The sequence below is a fragment of the Sphaeramia orbicularis genome, chromosome 14 (assembly GCF_902148855.1).
Source record: "Sphaeramia orbicularis chromosome 14, fSphaOr1.1, whole genome shotgun sequence".
Taxonomy (NCBI): domain Eukaryota; kingdom Metazoa; phylum Chordata; class Actinopteri; order Kurtiformes; family Apogonidae; genus Sphaeramia; species Sphaeramia orbicularis.
Genome location: NC_043970.1, coordinates 52,004,287 through 52,024,268, shown reverse-complemented (window position 1 = coordinate 52,024,268; position 19,982 = coordinate 52,004,287). Strand labels below are relative to the sequence as shown.

The 19,982-nt window shown below is 36.8% G+C and overlaps 1 protein-coding gene across 1 annotated transcript; it reads right to left on the bottom strand.

The window, feature by feature from the left end:
• Positions 1-906: 906 nt before the first annotated feature.
• stt3a (STT3 oligosaccharyltransferase complex catalytic subunit A) lies at positions 907-19,309 on the bottom strand. Its single transcript, XM_030153381.1, has 18 exons — positions 19,258-19,309; positions 17,751-17,871; positions 17,589-17,649; positions 17,374-17,495; positions 16,193-16,338; positions 15,135-15,225; positions 14,946-15,052; positions 13,837-14,001; positions 11,560-11,740; positions 11,295-11,450; positions 9,936-10,027; positions 8,715-8,870; positions 6,730-6,918; positions 6,534-6,650; positions 5,286-5,388; positions 2,310-2,498; positions 1,978-2,093; positions 907-1,290 (listed from the first exon to the last, which is right to left on the bottom strand). The coding sequence occupies exons 2-18, from the start codon at positions 17,836-17,838 to the stop codon at positions 1,252-1,254; spliced, it is 2,118 nt and encodes a 705-aa protein (XP_030009241.1). The 5' UTR covers positions 17,839-17,871; positions 19,258-19,309; the 3' UTR covers positions 907-1,251.
• Between the last annotated feature and the right edge of the window lie 673 nt (positions 19,310-19,982).

Below are 19,982 nucleotides of genomic sequence, written 5' to 3'. Positions count from 1 at the left end.
GCTGACAGCTGACTGTGGAATATTTAGGAGCCAGGAAATGTCACCACTGGATTTGTTGCACAGGTGGCATCCTATCACAGTTCCACGCTGGAATTCACTGAGCTCCTGAGAGAGACCCATTCTGTCCCAAATGTTTGTAAAAGCAGTCTGCATGCCTAGGGCTGGATTTAATACACCTGTGGACATGGAAGGGACTGGAACACCTGAGTCTGAGTATTTGGATGGGTGAGGGAATACTTTTGGATATATAGTGTATTTTGGCCAAAGGGCCGTTTGTTCAACGCTTGTTAAGACCCAGTGCCATTTCTGTGGCAGTTCCCAAATAATTTTCTTTCTATTTAACCTTTCTCAAGAGACTTATCACCATTTATCATAATATGGTCCTCTATTTTGCAATTTTCAGTGAAAATCAGGTATTTTCCTTTATTTCATTTACTGATCATGTACTTAAATCATCATGAGGAGATTACATTTGAGGGTTATTACACCAAAAACAGAAAACTGAAGAAAAAGGGACTTTTAGTAAAACATCATTAACTGAACATAAACCCACTGTCATTGATCCAACTCCATGGGTTTGACTGGTGAATCAATGTTGTAGAAGATGACCGTTTCCACGGTAACTACAGAGCTTCTGAATGTCCAAATGGGTCATATCTGATGACCATGAAAAGGAGACAAATTGTATTTTACAGCAATTATTTACATGTATTGATAGGATTAGTGGATCAATAGATATTAAACACAGATCAGTAAATGCTTTTGGTCAGCGGTGGTCATTTGGGTTTTTATGGGTCTTGAAAAGCGCTATAGAAATGTAATCTATTATTATTATTGTTATTAAAGTACCAGCTTCATATAAACTTAATAACGTGAGCTTTAAGGAGGAACACAATGACAAGTCAATCACATTTAATCCCATTTTATTTAACCACATTGTAAAAATCCAAAGCGCTCGTAAATGAACACTGCTTTCTTGAAACCACTTAATGGTGAGTTACACTTCCTGACACCAGACTGGACGTTTTGACACCAGCTCCCTCTGATCCCAGATGAGACATTTTGTTATAACAAAATAATAAAAAAAAAAAAAATCATCCACAAAAAAACCAAAATCTCTTTGATGCATTTTCTTCCCCAAAACAAAAGTACAAAAGCATTCTTTTCCCACTCATCTGCATCTGCTGACCACAGGGGAAGGCTCTCAGTGCTGTACGGTATAAAGGTGATTTTCACTGCAATTGGAAGGTTTTATGTCCTAGAAAGGCCCCGGTTGTCCAGATCTTTGACCTAGAAGACGGAAAACAAGTTTAGACAGTGAACAGGCAGACATCCATACAGCGAAAAAGGATGGATGAACATGCCTCTCTCCTGCCTTCATCATCACTCACTTATCCATATAGTTCTGATAGTGTTTATTCTATATTCCATAGATGTTCTAGTTCAATTATCTGTGCATCAACTGCATCCATGTGTCTCTCCCTACTTCCCCCCTTCTCCCCCAGTCTCTATCTCTATCGCTCTCTCTTTTCTCCTCCTTTACTCTCTCTCTTTAACCCCAACTGGTCCAGGCAGACGTCCACCACCCTCAGTCTGGCTCTGCTCCAGGTTTCTGCTGTTAAAGGTAGTTTTTTCTTCCACTGTCACCAGTCACTGGTGTTTTCTCCTGGAGGATTCTGTTGGGTTTCTGTAAATTGGCTCAGAGTCTGGTTTGGACCAACTCTATATGTAAAGTGTCATGAGAGAACTTTTGTTATAATTTGGCGCTATATAAATAAAATTTGATTGACTGACTGATTGATGTTGAATCTCATTATTTATAGGTTATAATGATTGCAATTTACTAGTCGGATCCATTTGAAGTTGAATTGGGCTGAATTTGGCTGCTGAACTAAAATGATTGTTAATATCTGAAGTGAAAAACAAACGAAAACAGGGTCAGAAAATGTTGACAAATGTGTCAGATGCTCATGGTACCTTGTATATCCTAACCAGCCAGTGCTCTGTCGTGTAGGCCTCCTCCAAAACATCCAGCTCAAAGTCTTTGTTTCCGATCTCAGCATTTCTCACTCTGTCGTAACCAGGTGGGCGCTCTGGGAAAAAAAAAAAAAAAAAAATTGAAGAAATGATCAGAATTCACCCAGAATATTCCGTGGTTTTATATTTAATGTGAACTAAGTGGACAGTGGAGTCAGAGGCTGATGTTTTGTCTGTATCCGTACACTTACAGTATAAACTTATGAAACAGAAATTACATTTAGATGAAACTGTGTCCCAGCCATTAAAGCAGATGTAGTGGCGTTACTCACTGGCCTCTGTGTAGACCTGTCCGAAGCGGTAGTAACACATCTTGTACATGAGGCAGTTGAGCAGAACAGGCGAACCCTCGCGGTCCACTCTGAACTCGCCGGTGGGTGTGTAGTAGTCGTGCTCTTTGATGTGTTTTCCTGTGTCTGTGCTTCCTCCGATTCGGACCATCCACAGAAACTTGTTAATGTCTGGAACGCAGAGATTTAATAAAGACAGGTGTACAATGGAAGGTGTTCAACTCTGGTGTGCTTTTGTGATGTTGGGGTCATTTTATTCTGTGGTCGATAGGGCTGTGTATCGGCAAGAATCTGGCGATACGACACAAATCACAATACTAGGATCACGATACGATATATAACAATATGGTAAAAAAGGTGATTTTTTGTTTGTTTCTTTTTTTAAATGGTTATCTCCTTGAAGAATTGAATTACACCAGAAAAATGCACAAATACTAAATACAATTTTATTTGATCAGAACAGGATCTAATGCTATATCACACAATTTTCCTCTGTTAAAACTTAAATTATGTTTTACAGACATTCTGTTCAAATGTTCATATTCTATTAGTTCAGAACTAACATCATAACAGTATTTTAGTTCAATCCCAACAAAGGAACTAACATTATTTATTAAAAGAGTGTTAAATAATAATAAATAAAATATAAACAAAAAAGAAAAACAAAAATGAACCTCCACAATATCTGCATTTGAATAAATACCTAAAAATATCAATATAGTACTTTTTAATATTGATACAGTATCATGAAATGAAATATCACGATATATTGCAGAACCGATATTTTCTTACACCTCTAGTGGTCGATCATCTGCTGATTTCAACTGACTATTTATTATCAACCTTTATTTAACTAGGAAAAAAGATTCATTGAGACATAAAACACACAGTAAAACTCAGTTCTAAAGCCAGTCATAAAACGCTAAACTAAAAACATACATATAAAACACCGCTGATAATATAAAAGCTACTAAAACTATCATCAACAATGTTCCTTTAAATCAGGGCTCTCAAACTCATTTTCTTTCAGGTTCCACATTCAGTCCAACTTGATCACAGGTGGGTCGGACCAGTAAAATTATAGCATAATTACCAATAAATAATGACAACTGCAAATTTTTGTCTTTGTTTTAGTGCAAAAAAACCTCCATTAAATTATGAAAATACTTACTTTTATAGACTATCCAAACAAAAAAGTTGTGAATCACCTGAAAAAAATGAAATTCCTCAAGAAAAATAAGTGCAATTTTAACAATATTCTGCCTCCACTTCTCATTTCTACATGTGCATTAAGGATCAGATCTACAAAGACACTAAACACTGAGGAACTGGCAGAAAAGAGTTCAAATTGTGCTTCATTTTCTTTAGACATTTCAGGTTGTTCATATTAGTTCAGGTTATTCACATTTTATTGTTATAGGATAGTTTGTAAATGTAAGTATTTCCATAATTTAATGTTATTTTTTGCACTAAAACAAAATCAAATATTTGAAGTTGTCATTATTTATAGGCATAATGTAATATTATCTTTTTCACATCAAACCAAGAAGAAAATATGGAGTCATTATTTTTTGGAGATTATTATACTATTATCGGTCTGTATGTGGAACCTGAACTAAAATGAGTTCCACAGCCTTGACTGTGGAATTTTTGCACTTTGCAAATTCATCCCGTGGGCCAAATTGGAACCTTTGGCGGGCCGCATTTGACCCCCGGGCCACATGTTTGAGACCCCTGCTTTAAAGCATCTCAAAGCAGAACCTGATTCAATCAATTAGAAAAACATCTACATCCAGGTTTAACCTTTTCCCAATCATTTAAAATGACTTTGAATGTATGTGATGAATGTATGTCCTTCAGTTCGATTTCCTTCTGTTACTCAGTTAATGACCATCTCCATTACCAACACCTTTAATGCACTGATTTCTGTGTAGGTTTTGGTGTGCTGTCATTCTTCTGCTCTAAGCAAACCACCAAGTTCAAATCTAACCTAGAAACCCTTCCAGTCATACCTGTACTATGACCTGACAGTGTTACTTACCGTCTGAATGAAGCCAAAAGCCTCAAAAAGCTGCCATAAACTGCCAATTCATTAGCTTATATTGAAAAAGTATATTGGTAAAAAAAACAAAAAAAAAACAAACAAAAAAAACAGTTTTCGAGTTGATGAAATAAAAAAAAAAGCTATGAAAAACATTTTGACATTACTACAGCACTGTGCAGATTACTTGCTTTCAGTGATTAAAGGGCCTCTATGGGTGGGATACCAGAGGTTTAAAGTGACCGTTAGCATCATTGAGTCAGTTTATACACATTCAAAGCCATAATGAACTTAACAGAGCAATATTTTGCTCTTTTAAATGGAATTATGCATTTTAAAACATGTCCCTGCGGTCTACATAAACTGTAAATGCTCTGCTTGTGTCTGAATTCTTCATTCATTCAACTCCACAGGTCCATCTTCAACCCTATTTCTGAGTAATGACACCAGAAAGGTGGTTTGGAGCACTGGCCCTTTAAATGCACATGACCCCGCCCCCTCCAGGTTGTTGGCTGTGCTGCTCTGTCCTGTTCAACCAACAACTGAACATTTTAGGTAATCGGCTCAAAGTTTGGACATATTTTCAGTTTGGACTACAACCGCTGCTGCTGATAAACAATTATGTCGTACTCTGAGAAAAGTTCATCGGAAGTCTTGACCTTATTTGTGTAAATGTCGTGACGTAACTTGTTATAAAACATAACAAATTAAGAAGGAATTAAAACGGGCTGTAGAAATCCACTTGATTTGTGCCCAAATGAATATTAAGATAGCTTTGCAGCACCTGGAGGGTTCAAATTCAAACTATATGAACTATTAGGGTCTAAATACACAAATAAATGAACCAAAGACTAATAAATAAAAGTGGGTTTAGCAAAATATGACTCTTTTAATAAACCCTCTCTCTTCTGCCTTACCATCGGAGGAATATCCCGTCAGGCCTCCAAAGATGACCAGGACGTAGCTCACATCCAGCTCCCTCATAATCTCGTAGGCTCTTTCCTCTGTCGACGCCATGGCCTGGAAAAGATAAACCAGACTCACTCATCTGCACCGGCTGTGGACCAACACTTCTCCTACATGATAGTGAAGTCCTGGATCAGGGATGTCAAAGTCATTTTAGCTCAGGGGCCTCATTCAGCCCAATATGATCTCAGGTGGGCCGGACCAGACCAGTAAAATCTATTTCATAATACTGGAAGGTCTCAGAGTGTCTGTGTGTGTGTCTGCAAAGTTCTGAGAAACTGAGATGTTTTCACCGGCCAATTTGGTCCCATCTCCACATTAAATATCTCGGTGAGTTGATAGGACCAATATTTGGGAGATATTAGTAATTTTGGAATACAACAGCCTTACAGTCATCTTGCTATGCCTGTGACGGTTGATGGGAAGTGCAGTACCACACTGGATGGTGGGAAATGAAGTTAAAAACGGAAACAACGCATTAACTAACTTCAGTCCCTCGGTATCTGTATTCATATGACCCGCGGTTCCCCACAGGTCAACGTGCTCGTAATAACATTATTACCAAGAAATAATGACAACTACGAAATGTTGTAAAGTGAAAAAAGTTAAATTACATTATGAAAATGTTTACACGTGAAACTGAATAACATGAACACCAAATTTATGCCTCAGTTTATCAATTCAGACATGTATATTACAACTTACTTACAGTGCATCTACAAAGGCACAAAACATTTAGTAACAGGCAGAAAATTGTTAAAACTGAACTTATTTTTCTAAAGACATTTCAGGTTGTTCATGGTTGGTCATGTTATTCCCTTTTTTGGTGAAAGAATAGTTTGGAAATGTAAACAATTTTCCTTTTCACTCTTTCCACTAGGGCTGGGTAAAAAAATCGATTTGATCGATTTTAGATCAATTTCATTTTAATTTCGCATAATTGAGTAATAGTGGATGAGATCGATTTTTCAGAGCACGACCGCAAGTAGCTATTTTACTGGTCCGACCCGCTTTAGATTGACTTGGTCTGTCTGTGGAACCTGAACTACAATTACTTTAACATCCTCGATTGTTAATATCTTCTGTGTAATTTTTGCATTTCATTAATTCACCCTGCGGGTCAGATTGGACCTTTCAGCGACCTGTTTTTGGCCCACGAGCCGCACGTTTGCCACCCCTGTGTTAGATCAGATGCTCACCTGACCAACTCTGGATATGTGCGTGTTGTTCCATGTGTTATTGTCCACTAGAATGGTCCGATTGGCCATGGCCGTGATCTGGTAGCCGTAATCCCACCATGACATGACTTTGGCGTCCTGGAAAGAGAACATTAGACTCAAACATCTGCCTGAAGGCTTGACCACCACCGTGCACGTCAAACATCAGTTTTCTGACCTCAGGGGTATTGTGACGCAGCCAGTAATAAGCCTCTCTGAAGTCGTCGAAGATGATGCGGCTGCCGTCGCCTCCGCGAGCTGAAAGGACGATGGAGGGGGAGGAGTAGGCTTCGCTGGTCACCCAGGTGGAATGGAAGGTGTATGTGATGAGGAAGAACGCCATGACCAGGATCATTCCACTGGCGACCTGTTAACACGAGAAACAACGACTATCATAGTCAGTGTGGGAAGTAGGGGTGTGTAATGGCAAGAATCTAGCGATACAATACAAATCACAATACTAGGATCACGATACCATTTATCACAATATATCACGATACTGTTAAAAAGGCAATTTTTGGTTTGTTTCTTTTTTTAAAAATGATTATTTCCTGGAAGAACTGAATTACACCAGAAATCTGCACAAATACTGAACGCATTTTTATTTGATCAGAACAGGATCTAATGTTGTATCACAAAATTTTCCTGTGTTCAAATTTAAATTCTGTTTTACAGACATTACAGATTAAGATCCTGTTCAAATGTTCATATTCAATTAGTTCAGAACTAACATCAGAACATTATTTTTGTGCAATCCCAACAAAGGAACTAACATCTGCCTGTCAGACAGTAAAAAGTACTTTAAGGATACTTCAAATAACCATTATTTAATAAAACAGTGGTCAATAATAATAAATAAGATATAACCAATAAATTAAACCAAAAAACAAAAATGAACCTCTGCCATATCTGCATTTGAATAAATATCTAAAAATATCGATACAGTACTTTTTAATATTGATACAGTATTGTGAAATGAAACATCACGATATATTGCAGAAACCATATTTTCTAACACCCCTGGTTGGGAGTAACACATACAAAAGTAATGCATTATAGTAACAGATTACTTTTTACTGTAACGCAGTAGTGTAAGGCATCACTAATCAATTTCTAGTAATACATTACTCGGTACATGTTCAATAGCGCTTGTGTTACAACACACTTTTCCCCATAATTTAATTGTTCAAATGAAAAAAAAAAACCAAAACAGTAAGACTGTGAGACCTTAAGGAATCAAAAATGTATCTGTACAGTTCTATTTCCTGTTGGTGTTCAGCTAATGGGTGGAGACGGCAGAAGATAGTCCATTGTCCACATGGACGTATGCTCACTACTAATCCTAACCCTGCTTTACAGAAGCTAGTTAGCATTAGCATGACCCCTGTGATCAGCAATGACAAGGTAGGCTAACGTTTCTATGACTAGTTAGAATTTTTTATCGATTGGGGATTCATCTACTAATGTCCTCAGCCCTGCCCCCTGCTTGAACATGTAAAATGTTGAAAAAAATACAAGTGTTCCTGTTGGGATTCGAACATCGTAGACTGTAGCGTTACTTACTGAGCTATCTGTCCACATGTACTTTAGGGAGCAAATTTATGGGGGGGTTTCTACTGTGCACACGCCGATGAGAGTCTGTATGCAGGGTTCCTACAGGTTTCTACAAGTTAATTTAAGAATTTTTAAGACCCTTTTAAGACTATTTAGAACAGAATTGAATGCCCATTTTACAGCCTATTTCATAGTAACTCCAACTGTGTGTGTTTGTGTGTGTGTGTGTGAGGGTCTGCTTCACTAAAACTGCTCGAATGTGGAAGTCCATACTGTTTATGGTTTATAGTTTATGGCAACATAACCTAAGACCTACCATATCAAATGTAAATACATTTTAAAGACTTTTTTAAGGTATTAAATGCAGATCCGTAAATGTAAGACTTTTTAAGAAGTGAAGCCTGTGTATGTAACTTAAAAATAATACAGGAGTCATGTAACACATTACAATTCTGAGAGAAGGAATTACTTTTAAATAACAGTAACAAGTAATCTGTAATGGATTACAGTTTGGAAGTAACTTGCACAACAGTGATCATAACACGACGACCCGAACAGAACGGTGTGTGTTAAATCTGGGAACCGTCGTCTTCAACTCTCATGCCCCACCTCATTTTTGATGGGGTAGGTGGAGTCCTGCTGCTTCTTGGTCTTCTTGTCTGGGCGGCTGACGTCCAGGTTCTTCATGTACGTGGTCAGAACCTGGGACACGCCGATGCCGGACAGGATGCACATGACAGGCGCCAGAACCAGCATCAGACGCACCTGAGGACGCAGCGAAGAATCACATGATCATCAAACAGGAAGTGGTGGTTAGACTTTATTATATTCTGGTTTTTGTCTAAAATTGGACAAACTCCCAAGTATTACATTTGGGAGGTAGACGGGTACTTGTACTTCATCTCAGAGGTAGATATTCTACTTTTTACTCCACGTTATTTGTCTGACAGCTTTAGTTACTTCTCAGTTTACAGTTTTCCATCTCCTTCCTGCTCAGTCAAACACATGAATTCATTTAAAGCAGGACGGAGCGATGCATCAAATAAATCAGATTGAAGTTTTTTCCACTGAATTCATGAAATATACCCTAAATAAATCAAAACTAATAGAGTGTTCTTGATTCAATAAACTTGTTTTCTTCTTGTAATGTACTAAATATAAAAATATTTGTTCCCTCATATATATATATATATATATATATATATATATATAAATATATATATATATATATTTATATATATTTTATATTTATATATTTTTTTGGTTTTAATAAGTAAAGAATTTTTTTAATTAAGCCTTTTCCTCAGTTAATGAAGCCAGAAAATCTATTTACATCATAAATTGTTTGCAAAATGCGGGAAAAGACGCTCTAATTTCAAATGTCTGTGATTAACTCAATTTTTTCACATTTTCAGTTTTCTTTTATGACATGAGGAAATAGTCCTTTTCTTAAAAACTCATCAAAAAACTGAAAACAGGTCTGAGCTCTTGAAAACTTATAGATAAATGAATCCCACAAGACAGAAATACAAATATATGGTGATCTTATAGATGTATTGATGTATATTAAATTACCCACAGTTCATAAAGTCAAATGAGCTCAAAAGGTACAGATAAAATTACTCAAAAATATCAGATATAATGGTAAAACGTTGATTTTACTACACAATCACGGCACTGAAAACCACATTTTACTGATAATACCTGCAACCTTTCAGTTAAAGTAGACTTTGAATGCAGTACTTTGATGCGTATTGGAGTATTTTCAGTGTTGTATTAGTACTGGAACGTCTGAGGACAGTACTATTGAGTTTCTGGTGAAGTACGTACCATGACGGCTGAGAAGTACATGCTGGTGACTCCGTACATGATGATGAAGATCCTCGCATCCGACAGGTTGTTGAAGCAGTAATACAGACCAACTAAAGGGAAAAGAGGGTCGTAATCAGTCAAAACATGTCTGTGGTTAACGATAATGGTGTCATCAGTGCTTCGGTTCAGTTAGAAATGGACCCAATGTCCCTGTTTCTCAACTTTGAGTTCTACAAAGAATCAATGCCCAGTGGAATTTATGAGGTTGTCAGGTTCTGTTCTATGTTAAAGTTCTGTGGTCTGAATGCAGGAGATCAATCTCCCAAAAGAGGTGGGTGGTACTTTAACTGGAGGAGAACTCAAGTCAAGTTCATATATGACATCTATCAGGGATCAATAGGAACTATATTGATATCTGTAACCATTTAGATGTTATAAACCATTAAAATATGGACCATTATAAGTAAAGGTACATTTTTTATATTTCAAAAACATCAAAAAATCTAATAAATAAATAAATAAATAAATAAAAAACAAAACAAAACAAAACAAAACAAAACTCTGAACAGTCCTTGTAGACATTGTCCCAAGGAAGACACATCAAAAAATTTGAAATGTATCCAACCAGTAGTTTCAGAGAAGACTGTTGAAATATGACATTGATGACCTTAAGTTTGACCCTTCAAGGTCAAAGGTCATGGACCCAAATGAAAGTCCATGTATGACTTCCTATCAGTGCTCAATAGTAACTACATTGATATCTGTAACCGTTTACATGTTATAAACCATCAAAATATGGACCATTATAAGCAAAGACTTTTTCTCCTTGGCTTTTGAAACCATGTGAGATGTTTGAATGTATTTATTTTTCTTCAATTGTTTTATTTGGTATTGATTTATTGTTCTTATTTGTAGTTGTTTTTAAATTGTACAGCTTTTTATGTTTTAATCTTGTCTTGTATTTTTATTCTTTTATTTAGGTTTTATGTATTCTTCTGTATTTTTATTTATTTTATTATTTTTTTAATGTTATTTTTACAGTTGTTCTATGTCTTTTAATCTATTCTTACATTTTACTCTGTTATTTTGCTTTTTATTTATTTTTCTGTACAACACTTTGGTCCACTATGGTTGTTTTTTTAAAGTGCTTTATAAATAAAGTTGGACTAGATTGCACTGGAAAGGCACATTTTTAATATTTCAAAAATTTGTAAAAAAAAAAAAAAAAAAATTCCAAATTCCTTAAAACTGTGAACAAACTTTGTAGACATTGTCCCATGGCAGCTACATATAAAATTTGAAATGAATCCGATCAGTAGTTTCATCAGTGAGCTATAAATGTAGCGATCCCACGCCATCTGCCGAGTGAAGCTTTACCTGGGAACATGAAGACCAGCAGCTGGAGGTCGAAGTAGTACGAGGACCAGGTGGTGGGCTGGTGCTCAGAGACAGAGGCGATGATGGGGATGTTGTTCTTGGCGTAGGACGGGTCCAGCAGGGAGTAGAAACGGCCGGTCCACGGAGAAATCTTACCTGAAGGAACCAACACAAACAACAGTGACTGGTCTGAGACTGAAGAACTTCTGCTGATACAGCGTGAATCATGTGAATCCGTCTGACGGCGCGTCGTTGACCCTCTCACCGGTGAGCATGAGGACAGTTCCCACCGACAACAGGATGAAGCCCACCAGGGAGATGACGCTCTTGAACAGCACCTCAAACTGCTGGGCGTTGAGTTTACTGCGCAGATAATCCACAAAGGCGTGAATCTGACACAAGCCAAACATCCCGAAGGCCGCCATGTGTTCGGACGACTGCACCGGCTGGAAACAGGAAACACAGAAACGAACGTGAACTGTTGTCTTTGCTGTTTTGGGCGGGTACATGGAGTGGACTGGCTGTTTTTGAGTTTGTGTTACATGTTTGTGGGTGATGAGCTGTATTCTCGTGGCTGTACAGATTGTGAAAATTTTCCTGTGAAGGAAAAATTAACACATCTAATGTTGGAGCCAAAATACATGTTTGTTTGTTTATTCCTTTTTTTGTTTTGACCTTAATTTAATAATTGTGTAGTGGGTGTGGCTGTGATGATGACCACATGTGCAATTCATCATGGGTGTTGGTACGGGTGTTGTGAGTAGGGATGCAACAATATGAAAATTTCATATCACGGTTATTGTGACCAAAATTATCACGGTTATCATTATTATCGCCGTATTGTTGAAATTGTGCTCAAAATGTTCAAAAAGTACTAATACACACACTGAAATAATTTAACCAAGTTGAATTTTGAAAAAAAAGTATTAACCCTTAGGAGTCTGAGTTTATTTTGGCCGTTTTTTTAATACTTTTGATTTCACCTTTATATTCTATATAAATAAATGTTTACTATACCCATGTTTGGTATCTTTTTTTTCAGCACAACTTCATCTATATCATCTGCCTGTTATTTTTTTCTCTTTAACCTACTATATCAACATAAAAGGCCAGAAATCACAAAAAATATATATAAAATCCAATTTGAAAAATATATAGAATTTATTGCATAAATAACACAAAGATGCTTTACGAACCTTTTCAAAGATTTTAAAAGTGAATATTGGTTCCAAGTATTAGGTGTAGAAAATCAAAATTGTAATAAATTAAAACTATACTCAAATATTTGACATAAAAGCAGATCTTTACATAGGGTTTTTTCCCTAAAAGTGCGGTAATCAAACACGGTTATCATGATAATTAGAATTTAAACGGTAATACAAACCATTGGCAATTTTACCGCGGTTTATTGTTATACTGGTAATTGTTACATCCCTAGTTGTGAGGTTACAAATACCTGCTGTGTGATGTGGGCGGTGTGTGTGAGGACAGCCCCAAACAATTTTCTGACCGTGAGCCACAGCGTAAATTCAGTTGGTCTGTGTTTTCAGTGTTTTTTTTATATTAAGTAGCCTATTTTGTTTATTTATAGAGAATATTTTGAATGACGATTGTGACCTATTTTGAACGGTTGGACTTGATATTTGTCAATAAATGAATTGGCAAATCCAAAGACAAAGAAAACCATCCAGACATTCATTCATGTACGCGTCAAAAATACAAGTTGAACCCTTCCACACCATAGTAGTGGCTAAAGGTAAAGCCACTACATCTAACCTAATCAGAAAATGTATTGATTCATAAATACAGAGTAGCGAGGGCTGGACCTTAAAAGGATAAATATCAATACTTTAATTTATTCCTTTTTTAAATTAATTTTTAGTGCTTTTCTTTACATCCTCAGCTAAAACATAAAATGTTTGTCATTATTTCATTAATTCTACTCATATTTTTTGTAGAGAACTAAGATTCATTACAACTATTAGTGTTTTAACCTTGTTTCAGACGCTTCTTTGTTACATTGAACCCGTTTACATGAGCATAAAAATCCAATAACTGGGAGAAATTGGATAATGTAATAATCAGATCTACTGCATTTAAGAAATGCAGTAATTGAAAATCCTGCTTTCAACCCTCCAGTCCATTATCGGACTTCTTTGAGTACGTATGTAGTGACGGTAAACACAAACTTCCTGTTGTCTTCCGCTCATGTTTGACTATGTAATTTCCAGTTTCTATGATTTAAATTGTTTTACACATACAAAGATGTAAAACAACTAAATAAATCAGATTAACCTGTGTACATGCAGAAAGACATCTGAGTACTGAGGAAAAATCCAGGCGTTAATCTGATTTCTCATACTCAGATTACTGCTGTTATCTGATAAAACATATTAGATTATCCTGTTTACACGATCATTAATAGTCCGATAACTCCAGAAATTGGCTAATGCTCTGAGTATATTGGTGTGCATGTAAACAGGTTCACTGAGTCAAACCTTTTGTTTTTATGGTGTAACTGAAGGATTAGACTCGTCTTTACCTGGAAACCCACGAATGAGATCTGCATGGAGAGGATGGTGCCGAGGCAGTAGACGGTGCAGTACGCCACATAGATGCGGTGAGAGAATCTGCCTGTCAGCATCAGAACCAGGACGTGGAGGGGGATGAGGTTGATCAGGAACACGTATCCACCCCATGAAGAAACCTACATGACCACAAACACCTGAATATGAGCTCTGCAGAAACTCCTTAGAGCAGGGATCTCACACTTATTATAGGTCAGGTTCCACGTTCAGCCCAATATGATGTCAAACAGGTCAACCCAGTAAAATAACAACATAATAACCTAGAAATAATGTCGACTCTAAACTTTTCTCTATGTCTTCGAGTGAAAAAGTTAAGTTACATTATGAGAATGTTTACACCTACAAACTATTCTTTAAAAAATGTGAATGACATAAACAACCCAAAATTTCTTAAGAAAAATAAGTGCAATTTTAACAATATTCTGCCTAAGCTTTTCATTTACATGTGCATTGCAACTTACTGATCACAGTGGATCTACAAATACACAAAACCTCCAATAACAGACAGAATATTGTTAAAATTGCACTTAAGACATTTCAGGTTGTTCATGTTATTCACATTTTTGTGAAAGGATAGTTTGTAAATATAAACATTTTCATATAATTTAACTTTTTTAAGCTAAGCTAAGCTAAACTAAAATAAGATAAGCTATGCTATAATGATCCCCCAAGACGGAAATTCAACTATACGGCAGCACACGACAATATGCATCAAATACCATAGAAAAATAGTAACATAAAAAAAATTAATAAAAGTTCGTTAAAGTGACTAAAATGACAAAAAAGTTCAATAATATTAATAATAAAGTAAGAAGTGTGCAGTGAGTGCGTGCACTGAAACAAAAGAAAAAATTGTAGTTGTCATTATTTATAGGTTATGTTCTTTTATACTGGTCTGACCCACTTTAGACCATATTTGTCTGTACGTGGAACCTGAACTAAAATGATTTTAACATCCTTGACTGTTAGTATCTTCAGTCTAATTTTCAGACTTCACAGATTCATCCCACAGGCCGGATTGGACCCTTTGGTGGGCCGTATGTTGGACATGACAGCTGCTCACCATGTAGAAGTACGCCAACGCACACATGGAGGACCAGTACACGGACCCGGATTTGACGGCTTTGATCCACATGTAGTAGGTCAACAGCATGCAGAAGATGGCAATACCTGTGGGAGACAGAACAGGTCTGACCAAACAGCCCGGGTATTTTTTGCTGATAACAGAGCATCGGTATGACATGTTCCATACCTTCATTATCGTAAGAACCAGCAACTGAACGGGAGATGTAACCAGGAACCACAGCGATCATAGCTGCAGCGAGAAGCCCAGCTCCTGCATCCTGATGACAGAAAAAGGCCGATGAGTCACAGTTAAGCATTCCATTTACCTCCAAATGTGTGTAACGCAGGGGTGTCAAACTTATTTTAGTTCACATTCAGCCCAATATGATCCCAAGTGGATCAGACCAGTAAAATAACAGTGAAAAAAGTAAAATTACACTATGAAAGTGTTTACATCTACAAAGTTTCCTAAAAAATATGAACAAGCTGACATTTCTTAAGAAAAATAAGTGCACTTTTACTGTTTATCATTTACACATGTGCATTACAACTTATAAATCACAGTAGATCTACAAATACACAAAACATATGGTAGCAGACAGAATATTGGTATAACTGCACTTACTTCTATTAAGACATTTCACGTTGTTCATATTTGTTCAGGTTATTCACATTTTTTGTGAAAGGATACTTTGTAAATATCAATATTTTTATGGAATTTTACCTTTTCCAGTATAACAAAAAGAGAAAAATTTGGAGTTTTCATTAGTTATAGGCTATTATGATAGTACTTTCATGGTCTGATCCACTTCAGATCATACTGGTCTGTATGTGGAATATGAAGTTAAAAGATTTAAAAAGAACACCCCTGATTGTTAATATCTTCTGTGTCATTTTTGCGTTTCAAAAATTCATCCCACTGGCCGAAATGGCCGGTGGGATGGCCCGCGTATGTTTGACACCTGTGTGTAATGTGACAGCAGTAACACTGTCACCAATCACAAGTGTTTGCTCCTGGAGGATTCTGTTGGGTTTCTGTAAATTTGATTTGATTTTGATTTGATTTGATAAAGCACTTTGTGACTCTGTAAAAAGTGCTCTATAAATAAAATTTACTTACTTACTTACTTACAAACATGACTTATCCCCGGTATACATTCAACAGAGGAATGACATTTTAAAAGTATCTTTACAGCTTCTAACCCTCAGTGATGGTTTGTGTGAGTGTTTTATTAGCAGCGATACCTTCAGCTCCTTGGTGAAGTGGTAGGTGACGATGGCGGTAAAAGAGGAAAACAAGGGAGCCAGGAACACACAAACATTACGGATGTCGATGGTGATGTGAAAAAAATGTAGGACGTGATACAGGACGGCAGAGGTGATCATCAGTCCTGTAGACGGAGAGCAGAGTGGTTCTGGTATCATCTCAGATTCAACAGATATTCAGCATCATGTCAATAAGTAAGGTTGAATAAAATAGAACAGAATAGAACAGATTTACTGTAATTGTTGCATTGTAACATGTACAACGTAATCAAAAGTGCCATCCAACATGTGACTCAGATAAAACCTATTATACAAATACAAAACTAAAAAGGTCAAATAAGTAGATTGTGGGTAAAAAAAAAACAAGCACACATAAGTATACATTCTATTATTCTGTTAATGCTGCTTCTAGTCTGTCCTGTTTCTCTTTGTAAATATTTATTGATATGTTAATTCAGTCTAGTTTTTTGATTACCATATTTGTTTAATTTTAATCTTGTTTTTTTAGCTCCCTTTTCCCTCTCCCTCAAAAGGCCCTGTCTTTTGCCAGGCCACAGTTGTAAATAAGTATGATTTCTTAATCTGTCTTGCCTGGTTAATTAAAGGTTAAATAAAATAAAAATGATTGCACTGATCCCCTTAAAAGTATATCAAGTACAAAGTACAGTGAAAACCAAATGTACAGACTACCTCACTTAAACTGTAGCTCATATAACCTTTATCATATGTGTCAAAGTAATCACAATCTGGCTTTCTACATTCTATCCAGCCAAGATCTCTCCTACATTTTCAGAAGACTTCAAAAATTTCTTGGTTCCATGGTATTCCCAAGGTTTCTGGCCTTACATCCAAAAGTTTTTTCTCACAAAACATTTACTAACCACAGTGCAAAACTCTGGAAAAGCTAGAATAGATAATGAACAGGAGCCACACTACCTCAGAACAAAACTTGCAAGAAGATCGCTGAGGACCACAGATTGATCTGGGAAAGTCATTTGGCTTTTATGCTCTCAACATTCATTTTACAGTATTTTATCTGAGGTGGTGTCTGAAATGGCATTTTAATGGGAGATGGGACACGGGGCACTGGTCCAGCTATAAATCAGACCAATTAAAATGCCTGTACTTGCCCACTTGTTATGCCTTCTTCAGAATCTTACCTGGATAGATGGTGCCACCAATAATCCTCCCGAGAGGATACCATGCCCTGTCATCGAACCAGTTATGAAACTTATAAAATCCTTCTTCTGCCAAGAAGCGGGTGGTACGGTAGTTGAAATACCTGACGGTGAGATGAACATGAATGAGAGACGTTCGTTCACTCAAGTAAAAATCCTCAGAAAGACATAAATAACATAAGAGAAGCTGCACTCACGGATCAAATTCATGGATGACGCTTTCAAACCTCAACACAGAGAACAGTCTGGTGGAGAATGCTAAACAGAGACAGAGCACACAGATGATTACTTTTTAATATAATGGGAGATAATGCTGTTACCGTAGAATTCTCATAGTGTCTTGAATGCAGAGGACTCACAAAGGACAGCAGCCATAGACAGGATGAGCAGCTTCAGCAGCGTGTCCTGTTTCTCATAGGACAAACGCAAGAAGCCCAGCTTGGTCATTTTGGCGAGGTTAGGGACAGCTCACCGTACTACCTGTCAAAGAAAAGAAATCATGTTAAGATTTAGAGTAAAAAAAAAAAAAAATAAGGCAACTTCACAATCAAGCCTTGAACAGCGAAGACAAAACATAAATACAGTAGTATCACCACAGAGTTTAAATTTTGCAGATGTTGAAATGGGTGAATTGTTCCGAATCAATGTTGAGGAAATTAATAAATTACAGAACTGCAGTGAACACACCACAAGTACTTTATGTTGCAATCAAACATTTTATTCTGTAAAACTTCTTTAGCTCAGATTTTTATCTGTAACTCAGTGCAACAAACTGGTACTGGTGTCAGAATGTTAACCATAATGTCCTGCAGTGTGTACCCTTATCTATGTAGCTCATCTAACCTTATCATATTTTTGGAGTACAATTTATTAACTTTTCATGAAAATCTTTTGTTTTATCTTATTATGCATTTGTAGCCAGTATATTTTCTTGTGCTTCTGCGTATATTCTTCACCCTTTCATGGCATTTATTCCATCTCTTGTCTCGTATTTGGACTCTTAAGTTTTACTTATTAATGCTTACTATCATAAAAGCCCTTATAATGAATGGATGCTGTAAATGAGCCTGCTTTATGAACAATAAGATACTAAAAGTGGAGAGCTGATTTCAGTTTATCTCCATGTGCTGCATCTGTCCCTTCTGAAAAACATGAATAAGGTCTTTGTATAGAATCAGCACGTTTTAAATCACTGAGAAGCTTCATGTAAGGCAACTAAATGTAAAGATCTTCTAGTCAAGTCAGACATACAGACTTATATTCTACATAAACCCAAGTATTCCAGCTGTTCCAGTAAACTTGACGTCCAGTCCAACCAGATAAGGCCACGCAGTAAAATGTAGCGTCAGGAACCAGGAAGCAGCTACTCTGGACAACCTCTGCACTGATTTCTGCTATTCCTATTCCTATTTTACAAATTACATCAACATATTTGCACAGGAAATGTTAACTTTAAAGCTAGCACAGCCTTATTTAATGCTAACTTTAAGCGATTCACAGTTAGTCAGACACCCATTCAACACAACAGCCACAGCTAGGAAGGAAACAGCGGCTCAAATTTTAATAACTAGCGGCTGGTAAACTTTACTTGCAAATCTAAGATAAATGCAAACATTGATGAGTGTCAGGAGCATCTTTTAGCCAGTGTGCGGCCGGCTAGTACTGATGCTACTGAGGCTGTATGAGCAGCTAGCGATGCTAATATGCTAACTGTACAATGAATACTACACTGCTACATCTCTTCTCTGACTTCTTCTCTAAACAGCAGGAGCTACATCACACACAAAAGCAGGACAACAGCTCAAAACAACACTTTAGATCTTAAACGTGCTAACAGCTGAATATTTCATGCTGTGACAGACTCACCCGCTCCGCTCCTGTTACTCATACACTTTTCACACACAACCTTCACTTAAACTAATCCCGCCCCTATCTCCTTATGCTACGTGTTTATTGGTCGAACGCTGCACTACGGTAACACTATGGTAGTTTGATTGGTTGTCCTGCTGTCAGTCAAACTTTGTTCCGTACCTTGCCGCTTCAGTGTAGTGACGTGTCCTTATCCGGAAAGTGACAGCAGCGCCCTCTGTCGGTGGAAAACTAAAAATGAGAATATTTGACCCAAAAAAATGTACTCTTAAAAATTAAAGTATAGTAAGTAAGTAAGTAAGTAAGTAAGTAAGTAAAGCTTTATTTATTCAGCACTTTTTAAAACAACATGATACAAAGTGCTTCACATAAAGGAGAGATAGATAAGAACAAATAGGAAAGACAAGAATAAGAAAACACTTTCAATATGTTTATGTTTATGTTTATGCATTTGGCAGACGTCTTTTTTCCACAGCGACTTACAGGGGAAAACCAATCAAATCACTCAATCAATCAAATTTTATTTATATAGCGCCAGATCACAACAAAAAAGTTATCTCATGACACTTTATATATAGAGTTGGTCCAAACCAGACTCTAAGCCAATTTACAGAAACCCAACAGAATCCTCCAGGAGCAAACACTTGTGACTATGCAGATACAAACTGTCTGGCACAAGCAACACACACTGAACGAACACCATGGCCACATATGTCCCAAAC